The sequence below is a fragment of the Lissotriton helveticus genome, chromosome 11 (assembly GCF_964261635.1).
Source record: "Lissotriton helveticus chromosome 11, aLisHel1.1, whole genome shotgun sequence".
In the NCBI taxonomy this organism is placed as follows: domain Eukaryota; kingdom Metazoa; phylum Chordata; class Amphibia; order Caudata; family Salamandridae; genus Lissotriton; species Lissotriton helveticus.
In genome coordinates this window covers 969,159,502-969,177,564 of record NC_136072.1, presented here as the reverse complement: position 1 = coordinate 969,177,564, position 18,063 = coordinate 969,159,502, and the positions used below count along the sequence as shown (strand labels likewise).

The following is an 18,063-nucleotide window of genomic DNA, read 5'->3' as shown; positions in this document are numbered from 1 at the left end:
ATGGAATGGTTCAATGGATTTGTGATTTTCCCTGTCTTGGAAAAATATACGCCTTTTAATTTTATGTATGTATTTGAGTAATTAACTGTCTGTATTTATAAACATTATTGATATTATGCTTCTTTTTTTAATTATTTATCTTCTTGATGAAGGTTCAGGTTGATTCAATTAAAAGAGGAAATTGGTGTTGCAAGCACTGAAACTAATTGGTGTCTTAAAGGATCATCAATATTTGTTCCTAATAGTTATCTGATGTATAGGAACATGCAGGATCATGGGAAATCTAATAGTGGTATATTTTTATTTGTTCTATCCATAATGCTGGATATGTTATAAACAGAACCATTTTGGCTGGGATAGGAGCAAGACACCCTGTAATCAGTAACAGTTCAGCAACCTCATTACTCCACAAGGCCAAAATTCATGACCTCTTAGTCCTGATCCTAATGATATACTGATGGAATAAATATATACCATCTACCTATATTTTAGAACAATTACAATGTTATCAAATATGTAAAGTAAATTACATTTTGAAATGAACCTTTTCAGTGAAACAACATTCCATATTTGCCACACTGACCTTAAAACACACAGCAGTATTTTGTGTAATATCATTTTTTATTTGCATCATAAAGTAAAGTACATCCATTAAATGTGCAATATACAGTAATCCAACTGGCAGAGCAGGCTACAAAAACTCAGAGATGTTCATTTAGATGGTGAGTGCCAGAAGAGAGCTCTGTTGGCAGTCAGGCAATGGTCGTGGCTCACTTTGTTGTTGATGGCGCAATGGTAGGAATAGTGAAGCATCCCTTTTGGTGCCACTGCATGTCCCTGATGCGACGGATAGACTGCATCTGTGGCTGGAAGGCAGACCAGTCATTCCAGTGTCTGTAGTCACCATTCTCAAAGAGGTATTGGTAGCCTCTGTAGCCAGGGTACTGATACCCGACCCAGCTGTAACAAAGAAATACACATAGTAAACCCATCATGTTCAGCAGTGGTAGATGCTTCTTGGCCAAAATGAATTTAGCTATAACTTTTAGAGGTATCCTTCAAAGCCTGATAACAAATTCAAGCTCATCCATATTCGAGCAGGAATACCTCCAATCAGTTTGACATACCATTGTCAAACAGACATTGTTTGACATCTATTTCTACGTTTAAAAGCCTGATTGTTCTACCCAATGTAACGTTTTTGAATCACCAATCAACTTTTCTTTCCAATATAACCCAAAAAAACTAAAAAAACAAGCAAAATAAAAACCTGTGAGAAACCACACCGGATGTATTAAATAGCAAACAGCCTAATGGTGCAAGAAAGAATTTGGTAGACCAATATGATGTGGTTTCAAAGACTGCAGTTTCAGCTTTAAAGATCTTTAGTATGTGGTCAAAGCGCTGTAGTTATAACTAGAATGGAACTTGTGGTAAATTCAGCAGACTGTAGCTTAAAGGAAACTGCAGCTTCGTGAGAGCAGAATTACTGTGGCAAATGATCATATATGGAAAATATTATGCAATCCACTATTCAAGCTTAACGAGTGAGGGTGTGGATCCTATTTACATCTAATACTGATTAGTGTGGAGTCTAAGAGATAGCGGTACTGATTGGTGCTCAGGTATAGAGTTAACGTTGTAGAACCTCCCAGGCGCTAATACTGTTTGGTGCTATGACACACTAAGAGCAATTGCTATTTTAGAAGTTGAGTGTATGGAACCCCTAAGGCACTAATACTCATTGGTGTTCCGAATGAGGATGCTGTGAGTAAGGTAATGTATGAGCCATGGGTATTGTCTGGTACTCAACTTGGAAACAGAGTGTGATAATTTGGAGCAGCTAATACTATAGTCCACCCAAGATGCTGGCACAGAGGATAGGTTAACCTTGGTTTTTGGAGCATTCTTAACATCAGTACGTAGGAATGGGGAGTGCTGAACTTAGTATCTGTGTGTTACCAATTGGATAGCAGCCACAAATGCACTCAGCCTGGTATCAATTCGTTCTGCATCAGACAGTGGCCACGAGGGCACGCAGCCTAATTTTAATGAGTCACACTTCGGATGGTAGGCATTAAGGCACCAACATTGCTATCATTGAGTTACCCATTGGGCAGTAGCCATGAGGGCACTAAGTTTGGTATCAGTGAGTTATCAGACAGCAGTGATGAGGAGTAATTCAACTTGGGAAAGCTTTGTACTTTAGTAATCAAGTGATAGAAGTTATTCAATAGGCAGTAAAGCCAAAATACACTCAACTTAGTCCCTCAATATGAGTGGCCCTGTAGTTGGTGTTATTGTCACCTCATAAAATCCATCTCCACTTAGTTGGAATTTATAGGGTGTGATGAATACCACCCAGTTACACGTTTTTGGAGTATAATATGTGGATTTTGAAGCTTAGCGCGCCAAAATCTTGATGTTCCAGGAAATATTGGCCATTTTTCTCGATAAACATCACCAGGTCTGACTTGCTGATATTCATCACAAAATAGATATTTGCAATTTCCTCATGTAGTTTGGTTAATGGGACCACTTGTAATGAAGGCATTTGAGTTACCAGCTGCATTTCCCATCAGACAGCAACAATGGAGACCTCTTAGTTCTATAGTTTTAAACATGTATTCTGTGATACAATAACATGGAGAATGTGTCAAACCTATTGGCAGTGAATATGGACTTTGCAGTTCAGAGTCGACCAGAATATGCAGTTTAATGCACAACCAACATGTTCTCTTCTTCCTACCCTCCTCTCTATTGAGAAAATCACAACTATTTCAAGTACTACATTGTCTTCTTTTTATATGATTGATTTTTTTCAAGTGTTAAAGGTAGGGCAGGATACACCGTGAAAGAGAGGATGTAAGCAAGACTATTACATGCAAAGAAGAAGCAATGAAATAATGTAGGCTTACGTTCCACTGGGCACTCTCACGCTTCCCACGCGGTCACAGAATCCGTATGCCCACAGGCTTGGCACATCATCCTCATGGATCTCCATCGAGTTGCCCTTGAAGTCGGCGGTTTCGTAGAGGGATATTTTATGTTCTTGGCTATCCTATAGAAGGCAAAGCATTACAATTAGTAACAGGGCCTGAGTGGGTCCCTTGAAGCTTAAAGGCGTGTAACAGCTTTAAGATGTCTTGGGCATGGCCGGCTACGTCACACCATTCTGAACTTTATTTCATCATCATCTGCGGACATCTATTCTGAGGGGCCGGACTGGCATGTTATGTCTTTGAGGACTTCTGTGACTTCTGTGAATGCTGGAGCAATTGGAGATCAGTTTTTGAAGCCCCTGGGAGCAGTAGGAGCCTCGGCCAATCACTTGAGCACCCCCTTAAGGTTAATTAAAAAAGGAGAGGGTAATTGAGAGAGAGACAGAAAGCGATAGCTACAAAGAGAGAAGGAGATATCAGAAAAGCTAGAAGAGAGAGAGAGAGAGAGAGAGAATGGATGGAGCGAAAGAGATATGGAGTTGAAGGAAGGGAGAAGGGCTGGTTTGAAGATGTTTGCTATGCTGTCTTTTAATTCCAATCTGGCACTGCTGATCTGTTAGGTTATGATATAACTAGTTCTTGATTTTTAAATGAATAGGTGCAGGGCCTAAACTAACTTTGTTTCAGAAGCCTGTGGCCGGCGCTATCAAATGTTAGGTTATTGAGTACTAAAGCTGCGTAGTCTTGATTCACATTATAGGTCTTTAATCCACCACACGACACTCCCAGCCTCTTTATCTCAATCTCTTAGAGGTTCTTTCTCATCTCTTCTTTCTCCCTTTGTCACTGCTTTTCTGTCTTTCTTTATCTCCTTTTCTCCTCTCTCCTGCCTTGTATCAAAATCTGATGATGAAAAGTAAGTGCTGCTGGTGAGTTCCGAGGGTCCTCACCCCAACTATCGGCTCAAATTAAGCACCGTTCACACCCATAAGTCTCATAAAATTAGGGAGCAGAACAGCCGTACACAGCTATGCATGCGTGTGTGATGTTGACTTAAATTGATTTCAATTCAAACGTGCTGTTTCCGCCTAGGCTGAGCCTGAAGCAAATTATTACTCACAGCAGAAAGGTCACAGGCTCATCCGCGAGCCTTAGCACCAGCTTCCGATTCAAAACAAAACAATTTGAGGTCTGCAGAGGAACAGCTACTGGGCTGCGTGCCATCCTAACTTTAGAATCGAGGCCATTTTTGAAAGCCGCTGCTATACATCTGCAAAGTGCATGCTCCGGGCCGCTTAAAAATAATGCGCGCGGCGTGGACAATAATTCTCCGTTCCAAGGGAGTCTATAGCACAGCTGTGCCAAATAACCTCTCCAGCGCGTGCTGAACAATCCGCAACCGCACAGTGCAAGTGCACTTCAGAGGCGAGCAAAGCATCTACATTAAATTGTAATAAACCGCAGTGCAGCATGTAATGGAGCCTCAGTGAAGCCCTTCTCCTGTGGCAATAATAGATTTGCCCCTAGTGCAAGAAAGCACGCGTGGGCCTTCCCTTTCAGATCCTTTAAATGAATCCATCTTGTCAGTCAGTGCTTTTTTCCAACCATATAAAGACGTGCCTCAACTTTGTTCTGCTAAACTTTGTTCAAAGAACGTGCCAAGAGAGTCCTCAGCCCCTCCGATGTGAGGCCTAAAAACCTATTTAAAAGGCATCTGATACCTCACATGACATGTTCTGTGGTTCAGTGGTCTGTGTGCGCGCGAGAGAGCGATGTTGAAGACATCCCCTGTATTTTTAAAATCCAAAGCAGCCTAGTTGCCTCTATTTTCGACCAGGACGAATCATTTCTAGTGACAAGAGTTCCACGAAGCGTGCCTTCTGGCCACATCCAGGTTCTGACTATTTTCAATTTAACAAAAGGATTCAACCCACCTCCAAGACTTTTTTCTTTATGTAAATGAAACAGGATGGTGCTGGAAGTGACTCTGCCACAAACAATTCTATGTTTTAAATTGGGAATAGAATTCCAGACCTTCATGCAGGGACAAGGTTGGTTAGAGCAGAGTTTCCTTCTTTAGATGATAAAAAGGGCAGGAACAGTCCAAGTGGTGGACATCAAGTTAATTTTCCAACAGGAAAGGATTCTGTGGTAGATCAGTCTGAAAACTTTATAGGACTTTTTTTTTTTTAATTATAAACGATACAAAGGAATCTTTCACCTCATGTTGTTAAAAATGTAATGTAAGGTCTGTCTGAGATGTACTTGAATGACCATCTCTTACATTTGTTGGATGCACGTTTAGCTGCATAAAAATACCAACATTTTACAGAGGACAAGAAACTATAGTAGGGGGTCACCGACTGTAAGGCTGTGTCCCTAGTCACAGGGCGCAAGGTCTCACCTATATCTGAAGAATAAGGATGAAAGAAGAGCTTGGCTTACCATTCTGATGGGGCGGAGGGACATGAAGCAGTCGCTCCTATAGCTGTTAGACCAGGTATCCCAACGAGGATACTCGCCCTTCTCCAGGATAAACATCTCCCCACGGAGGTTTGACTGCTCGTAGCCAACCCAGCTGAAGAGATGGCCGCCGGGAAGACAAAGGCCATGCAACACCATTGGGAAGGGGATATGGAGGAATAACACATTGGGATCACACACAATAGGAGACAAGAATAAACATTTTAAGACAGTTCTTTGCATTCAATGTACAAATCAAGAAGAGCAATATATTTTTTTAAGGAATTAGCTGGACTGGGGAATAAGTACTTTTCACGTTAAAATTATACATATTACAACACACCAGGAATCAAAAACTGCAACTGCTCAATAACTAACATGTCTGTTAGACTTGAAATATTAGGACATGTCTTTACTAGCTCTAGTAAAATCAAACAAAATAAGACTAAAATCTAATACGGGTCTGGATTTGTTTTGGCACCCATATAAATGTCTACTTGCACACATATCAACTTGCTTGTCTAGCCAAATAAGATACAGAAAAACAAGCTACAGAAATAGATTTTACATATCAGACTCACATGTAATATCTAGACTCTTTTCTAGTTAAAAAAGTTTTTTACTTGCTGTTAAAAGTCTTTAAGTCCTTCTACGGGTTGTCGCGCACCTACACGTAGAGGCTGGCAAAGACCCTTTGAATGTTTCTTTGGTGTGTTTCTGAATGAATTTGCTATCACGCTGGAGGTGAGTGGTCCACTCTCCTGATGACCACACACTTTAAAGTATACCCTTAGGATCCAATATATCCCAGGAGGTGGGCACTCAATTTCCTTTAGTGACCCTCCCCACCAGGCAGTGCATTAAGGTACATGAGATGGCCTATCAAAGGACCATTACTGCAATGAATGCTTTGAGAAATCCCGCTAATACTCAACAAAGCACTATAAAAATCACTGTTGAGTGCGGCTTCACGCGCAGCGAGGTTTTAAAGGTAAGTGTTCTTCCTGCAGAGAAACTTTCACCATTTACTACCTACCAGCCCATCACGTTAAAACACTATTCATGAGTAATGACCCATCAGTTAGAAAGCTCATTTTAGGTAGTTTTCAGGCTACTTTGTGTTTTTTGTTTATCAAGGAAATGTCCTCAAATAGTTTTTGGCAGCACACCTGATCACTGGGTTGCCATGGTATGCACAAAAACAGGCAACACCACTCAGTAGGCGAGAAAACCATCAGAAATGGAAAAGGGCAGGACGTTTATATATAACTTCAATCTAAAAGTATCCCTTTTTATAGAAAATGCATTTTAGCTGTAACTGGTTCACTACACAGTATGTAAGTGTAATCAAGGATAACTTTTCACTAGTTTTGAGATTTGACTTTAACATTTTTTTTATATAATTTAATGAATTGCTTTTATAATGCACATTTTAAAGGTTGCTGCTATCTTAACTGGCTAATAAATGTATCTATATTTGGTCTGACTTGATAAAACAGTAATTAGGTTAATGCTTTCCTAACTAGATATGATATTTGGAGTGGAAACACATTAGCCACTTGCAAGAAAGAGCGTATGTAAACATTGTTAATTTTTATGGTGGTATAGTTCAAATGATGTAATGTCGCAAGACAATCTATTTCCCAATGCCTAAAACGGGGTAAGATAACATTTGTCATTAAATGCTATCTTTCGGGTGGCCACAATAGCTTGAAAGAACCCGCCTGTACTGCTCACCATGGTCATCACTCGTATGGAATCGATATGGTGGAAACAAGCCGCACAGTGACCCCTGCTGGTGGATCCCAGAGGGGACGTTGGTCAAGTCTTGAAAAGGCTTGCAATCTGTCTTCTCAAATCAAGGTGCCCCATCTGGGCTATCTACCTCTTGTGTATGAGAGTGAGTCAAAACAAGAGGTGGTTTTGGCTTTCTTTAAGCTGTATCTTTATTTGTAACTGTGTCTCTCAGCACATGCTCACTTTCATGCAGGAGTGTGTATCAGAAGCCAAAGACCCTTTGGTCACAAATACATGTATTGTGATTGAAATACACCTTGAAAATTGCAGATATTAAATATACGGTCGAGAAAAACTAAAGGTAAAAGGCAAGTTTCTGAGACATTTAACAAAGCAAACCTGTAAACCACAGGGCTTTTTAGTACATTGGGAGGGTGCAACCTTTTGCCTGTTGCACTATAAATTATCCAAATATCTACCAAGAAATGCCAAGCAAGCCCCTTCCAGTGCATGCTGGTGCAAATTATCATGACAAGGGCACATTAGCTCCCTAGTGTGATATTGTGTAATCTTGGTGACTAAGCTGGTTGTATGTTTTGGGAGCAGTAAACACATTATAGCAAAGAAAGGATGACACTATTAACATCGTTTTGCCATTTTTAGGGATTATTCCCATGCAAAACCTATTATGGGAGATGTATGCCACAATACAGACTGAGAAAATATGATCCTGCAACAATATCCAGTGCATGCTTTAGACTACCACTATATTGCTAAGTATACATAGGCAAGTGGAGATTTGCTACTCTTAGTTCCACGTCTACATACTTTGTATATATATATATATATATATATATATATATATCATGTGACCTAGTTATGAATAGTAAATCTAAACTTACCTATATATACTTACCTTGGCGATATTGTAGTGGTCAATATATGGTACTCCATAATGTTGTAGGATGATATTAAATACTCAGTTTTGTTGCAGAACGCCATCTCCGCTACTGTAAGGTCGTTTGCCCCTTGGAGAAATTACAATACTATCTCATCTCCTCCTGGAACCTGGGTCACTTTTGCTGCTTTTTGAGTCATCTTGTGTAAGCTATCACCCAGCACTGCCTTGTATCATGGTATGGGAGACTTGAGCTTGGCGTCAAATGGGCCTGATTATCAATGTGTGAGCTCAGTGGATGTTGATCTTTCTATTGAATGCTAACAGGGGCAATTACAACAATATATGTAACTACACTGGATTAACATTAAGACATCCTACAAATGCTCTGCCATCACTCCCACACACAGGTCACTTACGGCCCAGATTCCACAATGACACTGCGCACTCGGTCGAACCCACGGTCGCCAAGGCTGGCACACTCATTTAGCAGCTCCAGGTGCCTCCCCTGGAAGTTCTCCTGCTCAAAAATGATGATCTGAAACAGGAATGTAGGAACCACAACGTTAACAGATACTATATATTTGTGGATATCTTCTCGCCGCTGGCTTTACAATATACTGACTAGCATAATCTCAATAAAATGATACAAGGAATAAACAGAAGTTGTATGACTTGAGCTGCAACCCAATGTGCGGTGCTTTGTTGATCAGATTCTATTATGGGTGTTGTTTTTCAGCTTCTATGGCAAGCATTCCATAAACATTACAAAAATATCATTCAACAGAGTTTGCATTCATGTCCTCTGGAGTAAATAGCAATATATATATATATATATATATATATATATATGTGTGTATATATAATTTGTGTTTGAGAAGCAACATATTGTTGCAGAGATTCCCACCGTACCACCATGAATCTTGGGCCATGGGCTGGTATAAGATGGTGGGCGCAGTATCTGTGTCATTCAAGGTTGGGCTTGCCACAGAAGTCAGAGGTTCCAAACTTATGATAACGATGAACCGCTCAGGGCAAGTTTCTAAGCAGTAGACAACTGAAGGCTGAACAATGGGGGTGTTTAACCAGTCGTCATAAAGCACATTATACTCCCATCCCTAATTAATGATTGAAGTACATTATTGACATTGCATGAATGCAAAGACAGACATACTCAGGAGTTGCTAACTCACAAAAACAGATCTCAGCATTGATCTCTGTAGAGTAGTCAACGCTAATGTCGGAAACTCTGGAGCGGCTTGGATGTAAGCATGGAAGATCTGGCTTTCTTATTCTATATAAACTTTTGTTGTTACTAGATCTATGGTTTGTGTTTGAGGTCCTTACCTTGAAGGTTCCTACAGAAGAATCCCCAGCTTTGCTGGGCTTGCTGATTGGCACAGAGGGTGGCACCCCTTTTTCCTTGGAGTCGCTGCCCTGGCTGGCAGCGGCGGCAGCAGCAGCGGCAGCAGCAGCTTTGGAGGTCTGAGACATGTTTACCTTTGAAGTGGATATCTGAAAAACAAGCCACAAGTGACATTTGTACATTGAGGAGACACTAACAACCAAACTTAGTGCTGGCTTCGCCTTCAAAGGCTGCCACCTCGACCATTCATGGAAATGTCAACAGACACTGTCAAAGCATGCACCGTCTCCCTGCTACGTCACTTGATAAGGACTGTTATTCATCTGGCGTATTTTCCAGGAACAGTTTTACAGAACTACACACAGATGAAGCACGCATGTAGCGGAAACCAATTATATGTGGAGCAATCACAATAAAATTAAATGCTGCAGCTCATAAGCACATAAAAGACAGGAGCACTTTTCACACTGAGATAATCTGCGCGTTATGAATGCATGTTGTTAATATTCTTTTATTTACCCAATCCATTGTTACATTTGCTTACACCCTCACAAGCTAAGAAACATAGGATTTTTACTGCCTGAAATCTAGACGTTCCTCCTTCTGACTAATTTCTCCTCAAATCCAAAATGTCTTTGATTTTCAGACAACATCTTTGAATAATACCTTTTTCGCTGCAGGCAGTGCTGGACTCAACATGTGGGATATAGTGCAAGCATGGGGAACTGTGGGCCACTTCCAGGATTGATTGGGATGAGAGTGCCTCAGTCCAACCAGACCTAAAAGCGGCACTGAAAGAGATATGCAAAACTTTCTTTCAAACCTAGGCATCATTTGTTCTGTTCAGAGGTAATGCATCTGTATTTTGAGGCAGGCACAGAAGTATGGACATATTTCATGAGTTTCTGTTGCCATTCGCTCCCAAAACTATGCTTGATTTTCAAAGAATTTGAAACTAATTGTGCTAATTGAAATAAATTGTCATCCCTATTCTAAAGGAAACATTCCAGAGAAGTACCAAGACATGACTCCCAGAAGAAGGTCGCTCAGTGAAATATAGGGCTAATATTTTAACTTTTTCTGGGGCTGTAGTTAACTCCCACATCTGGCCTGTGTTAGGTTCTCCACGCACTCATGAGGGAAAGTAGTCATAAAATAGAACTTGTAAACTGTATTGCATTGTTCGCTAATGGAGTAGGTTGTGGTATCATGCTGGGTTTGATGGCTCAGCGCAGAGCCGTGCGCCTCCTTTTATGCGATTGCAAGGCATAAAGTCACTTCATTTTAACCAGAAATGTCTCAGAATTAAAGCTCCATTTTTAGACAGCACAGCTTAGAAACAGAAAGAGGCAAACCTTGTTCATTGTTTCCGTGATGTGGTATCTGAAAATGAAGCTCTAACTCGAAGAAATATCCGGTTAGATGGATTAACTTTGCGCACAGCTGGCGCATAAAATCAGGCGCTGGGCTCAGAGCGGAGGCGGCGAGCCTATCATGATACTGCTGCTGCAGTTCTTTGCATAAACGGCACATAGGGCCAGTTTTTCTCACCTGTGGAGCTGTTTCCTGCTGGAGCTGCTGGGCGTGATGTTGGAGGGTCACCGAAGAGCATTATTTATACCCTGGCAAGAGCAGGCGCTGCACGAGGGGAGACAATAAAAGTCACAGCTCATCAGAGTCCGCGTGAAGCCCCGGGTCATCACATATCCCAGGACCGCCAGCCGGCTGGAAACATCACCCATTCACAGCAGCTGAAGCAAGCATTTTGCTTTGTTTTGAACTTGTGCACTAAACACATACCGTAGAAATTCCTGACAGGAGTCTTTTGGAGGGTTCAGCTTTAAACCTGTGTGGCACTCACCTCCCAACATTAGGCATTTAAAAAAAAAGGGTATTTCAGATCGAAACAGGGGGCAAGGGCATCGAAGGCAATTGCTCACAATGGATTCCTAAAAACAGAACAAGTGGCACCGTAGAACGTTTACCAGTTTTACTTACCAAAAGGGAGAATGCTTCTTCTGAGTGCCGCCACTTGAACAGTAGTACATTTAAACACGATACCTCAGTGTGTACTGCCATCAAGTTGTGCACCCTGAATATCATCCTCAGAATATTGATGGGATACAATATTGGGGACAAAACATAAAAATATATATATATTGACAAGTAAGTTAGTCTTAATGTTCTATACTTAACTCAACTTTCATACGCCTACATAGTACGTGCATGTTTATGGTAGAAAGAAGTGGAGTTAGGACTAGTAAATCTACACGACCCTGTATGCACTTACCTTTCGAGATTTTGTCACTCAATATTCTAACCTCGAAATTCTTGAATATGATTATACTGGGTGTCCATGCTCAGCTGTACAATCTGTGATCAACCCCAGGTCATTGGTCATTTGTTGTAGAATGTGACCTTTGCTTAAGGTCACGGTGTTTTTCTTGGTGTATTGAACCTTTGACAAATGTTTGCCATACCCTTCTTTACTGCTGCTGGAAGACCTGGGATTTTCTGCAAGTGGGAAAGTCACAGCTTCTCATAATGTACTGGTTACATTCCTACTGTAGAGCAGGGAAGCTGCTTCAAGGAGCAGCTGACCTTTACAAAGGACATTATCATTGTAAAAGGAGCATCTTAGGCATAAGTTACTCTACTCTGAAGAATGCAAGTTACGGCAGTGGCGGCTCGCATAGGGTGTGCTGCTGGTCGGGGGAGGGACAAGATGGGGGGTAGTAAACTCAGACATACGACGGAACGGAGGAACGTAATAATTACTTTCCTCGGTTCCGTTGTATGTCCGAGTTTACTACCCTCACCCTTCCCCTCCCTGACTCATCCCACCGCTCCACAGCACGCCCTATGTGAGCCGCCACTGTGTTACGGGATCCATCTGAGACCAGAATACAGAAAACAATAGTGCTTAATTTGCAAAAGAATAAGTGCAGGTACCTCTTGTCGGTGCTGCTAAACACTGGGGTTACTGAAAACCTAGACTAGCCTTGATTCCAACTCATGCCTCTTTCATCCATCCCCCACACTTTCTGCGCGTTGACTCACTTTTGCAGGTTGTTTGTCATCCTTACCTACTCAATTTTCCATCTTCTATTCCATTTTCTGTCCTCATTTTCTTCCTGTCTCTCTCCTTTTCTGGGTCAAAGTCTGATGATGAACATAAGTCCTGGTTCTCAAAAAACAGAATGCCAGTGGCCCCCAACACACCTGCAACTACCGGCTAAAATTAAGCCCTGGAAATCAGGAAGTGAGAAGTATTAGGCACCTGTAGATGAGATAGCACAGTTGGTGAATGTACAACACATGTTTAGATTCTCAGATATAGGCAGATAAAGCAACTTTTCCAGAATGACAAGCTCTCTTGGGATAAGTGTCACAAGCAGGACTAAAGCCCATGGTATCATGCCCTAGGGGCAAAGCTAGACACTAGACCGCTTATCATCTAAGTGTCATGGCTTCAATAATGGATGAAGTACACAGTTGGCATTTTAGCAACTATTGCACTTGATCTGAAAGAATGACAATAAGTCCAAGGGACTCTTTTTTTATGTTGGCGATTCAAACTCACATCCCATGCTTAACCCCTTCGACGCTCATGACGAGCCCAGCTCGTCATGCAGTAGCCTCCTCGCACGCTCATGACGAGCCCAGCTCGTCATGTAAAGTGGTATCTGTCAAATTCCAGCACAGGGGAAAAATCCCCATAGCATTCAAGGTGTTAAGTAACTATATAAAACTGCCAAAACTAGACCACCTTTCCAGTCATTGGTGCTCAGGAGAGTTTTTCACATTAAGGGTCGGTTTTCCAAGGTTGAGCACAAAGTAAAATACTTTGCTTAATTGGTGTTTGTATACTACCTCTACACGGCTTAATGATTGGAAAAGGCAATCTTAATATTAGACGGACAATGATAGGACCATATCCTTCAATCATCAGTTCTGTTTACTCTGAGCATTTGTACGATTAGAAGCAGAATGTGACTGGCTTGCAAGTATGAAACTGTCTTTCTACTCTTTAAAGAATATGGGGTTTAGTCCCTCAGAACACTGCGGAATATGCTCCTGTTAAGCTATTTCTTTTGATACCAAATTATCACCAATTTTGTACAAAAAGCAAACTCAAGAATGTTGCAATTGTGAATGTATCATCATTGTTTAATTATATTTCTATTTCTTGTTTCTTTTCAGAACATTTTGCATCATTGTTTGTTTAATTAGAGTTCAGAGAGATGTCTGAGAAGTAGTAGCCCAGCCATTGAATTTGGGAGAGTACTGGTGCAGAAGAAGCAGATTGCCAATGAAGTGTGTCTGGAACCAACTTACATAAACCTCCTCTAGTCTCAAAACTAACTTTGTAAGTGATGATCCATGAGAGCATCTTCTCCAGTAACTGACAGAGACAGAGAACCTGTGATGCCTTTGACTTATCTGAGCCCTTTGCTCCAGTGCTGTGGACCAGAGGGAAGGATTTCCCACCATGAGGGTGGGAGCTGCTGTCTGACAAGCCTTTGCTGAACTATTGCCATCTTCACTGGCTGGCTCAGAGTGAAGAGGCAGGGACACAGAAACAAGCTGTAATGGCAACAGCCGCACATCTGCACATGGAACTTCAAACTGTGCACCACAACCAAGTGAAACAACAGTGCCTGAGTGTTTGACCTGCCCCCTCTCCAAGGTCACCCTAAAATATTGTGCCCCCTTTCTGTTTCTGAATTCGTTTTTGTTGTCTTTTAGGACTCTGTGCACTTTGCAACTGCTAACCAGTGTTAATCTGCTTGTGCTCTCGCCTTTAAACACAGTAATATTGGCTTACACCCAGTTGGCTTATTTAATTTACTAGTAAGTCCCTAGTAAAGCGGTACTACTTGAACCTAGGGCCTGAAAATTCAATCCTATGAGTGGGTTTTCAGGGCCTATTGTGTAACCCACTTAAGTAGCGTTTTTAAACATATCTCAGGACTGCCATTGCAGCCTGTGTGCAGTTTTAAACTGCCATTTCGACTTGGCCAAATGTGCCTTTTGCCAGGCCTATACCTTCTTTTTTAATAAATATAAGTCACCCCTTTGGTAGGCCCTAAGCAGCCCATAGGGAAAGGGTGCATTTTATTTAAAAAGTTGGGCATGTATTTTTAAGTTTTACATGTCCTAGTAGTGAAACAATCCTACAATTGTTTTTTCACTAATGTGAGGCCTATTTCTCCCATAGGATAACATTGGGTTACCTTATTACGTTCAGTACATTATAATTTTTGTTTGTGAACAGGTAGGAATATCATGTTTGGCATTTGAGGAATTATCATTTCAATCCCTCTTTGATGGTAAAGTCGGATTTTAAGTCCCAATTCAGAAAATGACACTTTTAGAAAACATTTTCTTGCCCTAACCATTTGGTGCCAGATGTCTGTTCCTGTTCGCATGACTTGGTGTTGTTGGCAGTTGGTCTTTGTGTATTCCACTCAGATAGCCACGCAGAAGAGGGTCTGGGTATTTGAAGGATCGGCCATCCTGTCTTGATGAGGGAGCTGACCTTTCACCTGTCTCACTAGCACTTCAGCAACACTGTTTCAGCTCACACTCAACAGACTTCACACTAGCCTATTGTGCCTGCAGACATACTGGGATCAGAACAGAGAGGCAGGAAATTACAGACAGCTCTGTAGGGGGAAAGTTTCATAAGTTTCTTTCATTTCAAAGTGGGCAACCCGGTATAAAAAGCAGACCCTCAGACTCACTCTTCAGTACACTTCTGGACTTGTGGATACTACAGAAGGACTACCCTGCTGCCAGAGGACTACCCTGCTGCTGGAAGCCTGCCCTGCTGTCTGAAAAGGAAGACTGGACCTCCACCCTTAATCCCAGGTTGAAATGATTTCAAGGGTCAGCTGATTGGTCACCTGTTTTGGGCTACAGGGACACCACAAGCTCCAGAGGCCTTCCTGCAACTTCCTAGCTGACCTGCTTCACTGGACTTGCCTGGACCTGCAACTGGACCTGCCTGAACTGTTCTGGCCTCTGCAGGAGTGAGCTCCTGATCCCAAAGAGGTGCCCCTCAGGTCATGGACCATTGGTGTGCTATCCACGGAACTCCTCCTAAAAGAAAAGGTGAAATCCTTCAGTTTTGGGCTCTGTGAACGGATTCTCACCAAGATCTATCCTCCGAGCCTCTTAGCAACGTGAAGCTCCAGTGAACCTGACTCTTAAACCTACAGCGATAGCCAGCGAAGGCTGCCAATGTGGTACAGCATTGAGAACCCACGATGACCACCAATTCTAAGCTCCAGCAAAGACCGTCCGGGACACCCAACAGGATCTTTGCGCACCAGTGATGACCAGCTGTGATGCCCGTTCTTCATGCTACAGTGGCGACCATGCACGACCCTCTCCCTGTTACTCGTGGTCACCTCCACTGCAAATGGAACTCTTCATGCTGCCCTTTAGAAGGTAAATCTTTCAGCAGAAGTAACCTGGTCTCTGTATCTGGCCCATGCTCTGTCCCAGTCAGCCGGAACTTGTGACTTTGACCCTGTTTTGCACGACCTGATAACCGCAAGTGGCGCTTTGTGCTTGTAGATGCTATACTTACATTACATCTTTGAAAATGATTATCCCCGGTTGTACTGATTGAATAGTTGTCATTTTGGTATCAAATAATTTATTACATTTTCTCTATTTTTCTAAACTGGTATGGGATTTATCTTGCATTGCGCTTTTACTTTATTTCTGTTTCAGTACAGCTTAAATAGTGTACAGATTGCCTCTAAGTTATGCCCGGCTGCATTTATGTGAAGCTACCAGAAGATCAAGCAGAGGTTAATTTAGTGACTTTTTGTGGTTCACCCTGACAAGGATTGTGGATGTTGCTTGTCACACCCCCTCACCCAAAAACCCAATTCCTCACACTGAGAAATATTTTGAATTGGCCAAAGAGATCTTACTGGGGCTTAGAAAGGTAAGTGCAACCCTCAACCAAAAACTGCTCAATCAAGGGTTATGGACTGACTTACTGGTCACAGATTGCAGGAACCAGCCTCCACTTTGCGATAGTGAGCCTGCAACTGCTCTTCAGTCTAAGACTTTCTGCTTCTCTGTGTATTGAACCCAATAGTGTGCTTCCTATTAATGCTACGTAAGCCCATAGTGTGCATTCCAGTAATAATGTAGAGTATTATGTTTTGGTGTGGTAAAATTGCTTCTCATTTCCTATAAGAGAAGCCCTGAACTGTACATTTACTTATTGTGCTATAGTTTGAGTCCTTGAGCTATGTTGCTCTACCCTCCAAGCCACCTTCCTGAGATGCCTTGAACTGCTTGGCCACAGTACCCTAACAGTCAAGTATTTATAGGTGTAGGTTGCCCAGTCTGCGGGATCATAGTAGGATCAAACCCAACACAAAAGTTTAAATGGCCCCAACCACCACAGTTGATGCCAGGTAACCCTTGCTTGTCTTATGGCCCCCTGAACTCTTTCTGTTACTTACGAATACATTAAGGTGCTTTTAGTTAAACCATGACATCCTGCAGCATTATAGATGATCCATACTCTAACACAGTGATGTTTTAAAGCAGGGGTACAGTGGGCAATTGTCGAGGGCCCTCACCTTCGAAGGGCCCCCTGGGAGAAGTAAAATTTATTTTTTCTAGCACACCTCTGTCTATTTCCATGTCTCAGCCTTTCTACTCTCTACCTAGCTCTACATCTGAGTCTCTCTCGCTTTGCCCAGAGGTATTCTAAGGATGTTTGGGGGCCCTGGAAAGACATATTGCAGCTGTTTTTGTGTGAACCCCCGTTTATGAAAGTTTGTTTTGGTGGGCTTCAATTATCAGGAAACAGACAGTAAAATGACGAACATGGGCCCCCAAATATGTCTTGAAGGGCCCCTAAAAATCCATAAGACAACACTGCCCTAACAATGCCATGATGCCCTACTGATGCATTCTGGAATTACCATGCCACTTCTTAAATACCGAAGGCAAACAGATGAGCAATCAATTTGGTGACAATTAGCTTTTGTGAATGTGCAACAAGCAAGCAGCTATTGACTTCTTCACTACCTTTGAACATAATATTGATGGTATTTGCTGTGAATGTGCAAACTCACATATTGCTGCACAAGACAGAAGAATGATGATTTTGTAATTCTGCCACTGGGCCTCCACTGCGGGTCGACTTGCACCTGAAGAGTGCCATATGCTGCCCTTCACAAATGTGCAAGCTTATCAGAGCTCTTTAAGGATTGAGTCCATATCAAATCTTGGTCTTAGAATATGGCAGAGCCCTACTGATGCATTATCATGCTCATAGCACTGTTCTAACAAACGTCACAATTAAGTCAATTTCCAGTTCAGATAAAGCTTTGCTGGTGCAGTCTGGCATTGCTTAACTACTCAGCCTCCCTATATGTGCTGCTGCAGTGATGAATACAATGCACAAACTCCTTTGTAATATTTTCTTTCATTCCTGGCGAAGGCCGGCTATAGGGACCCAGTGAGTCCGGCTGAAAAACAGTACCTTAATCCAAGTTGGGGAACGATGCTTGGATACGTGCTGAAGATGCATCACGCAGCAGAGGCAAAGCGTCGGTTCTGAGATGCGATGAGGCTGCAGTGTGAGATCCTGATGTGTCCACGTTGAGAATCCTGTC

General features: G+C 42.1%; 1 protein-coding gene across 1 annotated transcript; it reads right to left on the bottom strand.

Annotated features, from left to right (window-relative positions):
• Window positions 1-602: 602 nt before the first annotated feature.
• On the bottom strand, window positions 603-10,970 carry CRYBB1 (crystallin beta B1). Its single transcript, XM_078667303.1, has 6 exons — window positions 10,958-10,970; window positions 9,388-9,555; window positions 8,460-8,578; window positions 5,388-5,520; window positions 2,919-3,061; window positions 603-960 (listed from the first exon to the last, which is right to left on the bottom strand). The coding sequence occupies exons 2-6, from the start codon at window positions 9,532-9,534 to the stop codon at window positions 771-773; spliced, it is 732 nt and encodes a 243-aa protein (XP_078523429.1). The 5' UTR covers window positions 9,535-9,555; window positions 10,958-10,970; the 3' UTR covers window positions 603-770.
• Window positions 10,971-18,063: the final 7,093 nt, after the last annotated feature.

What these genes read in the sequence shown, in the direction of transcription:
- CRYBB1 (XM_078667303.1), bottom strand. Translation starts at nt 9,534, where the DNA reads ATGTCTCAGACCTCCAAAGCTGCTGCTGCCGCTGCTGCTGCCGCCGCT. An exon ending in GTCATTGTGGAATCTGGGCC is followed by an intron (nt 5,521 to 8,459) that starts GTAAGTGACCTG and finishes CCATCTCTTCAG; the next exon opens with CTGGGTTGGCTACGAGCAGT. An exon ending in GTGAGAGTGCCCAGTGGAAC is followed by an intron (nt 961 to 2,918) that starts GTAAGCCTACAT and finishes TCTTTGTTACAG; the next exon opens with CTGGGTCGGGTATCAGTACC.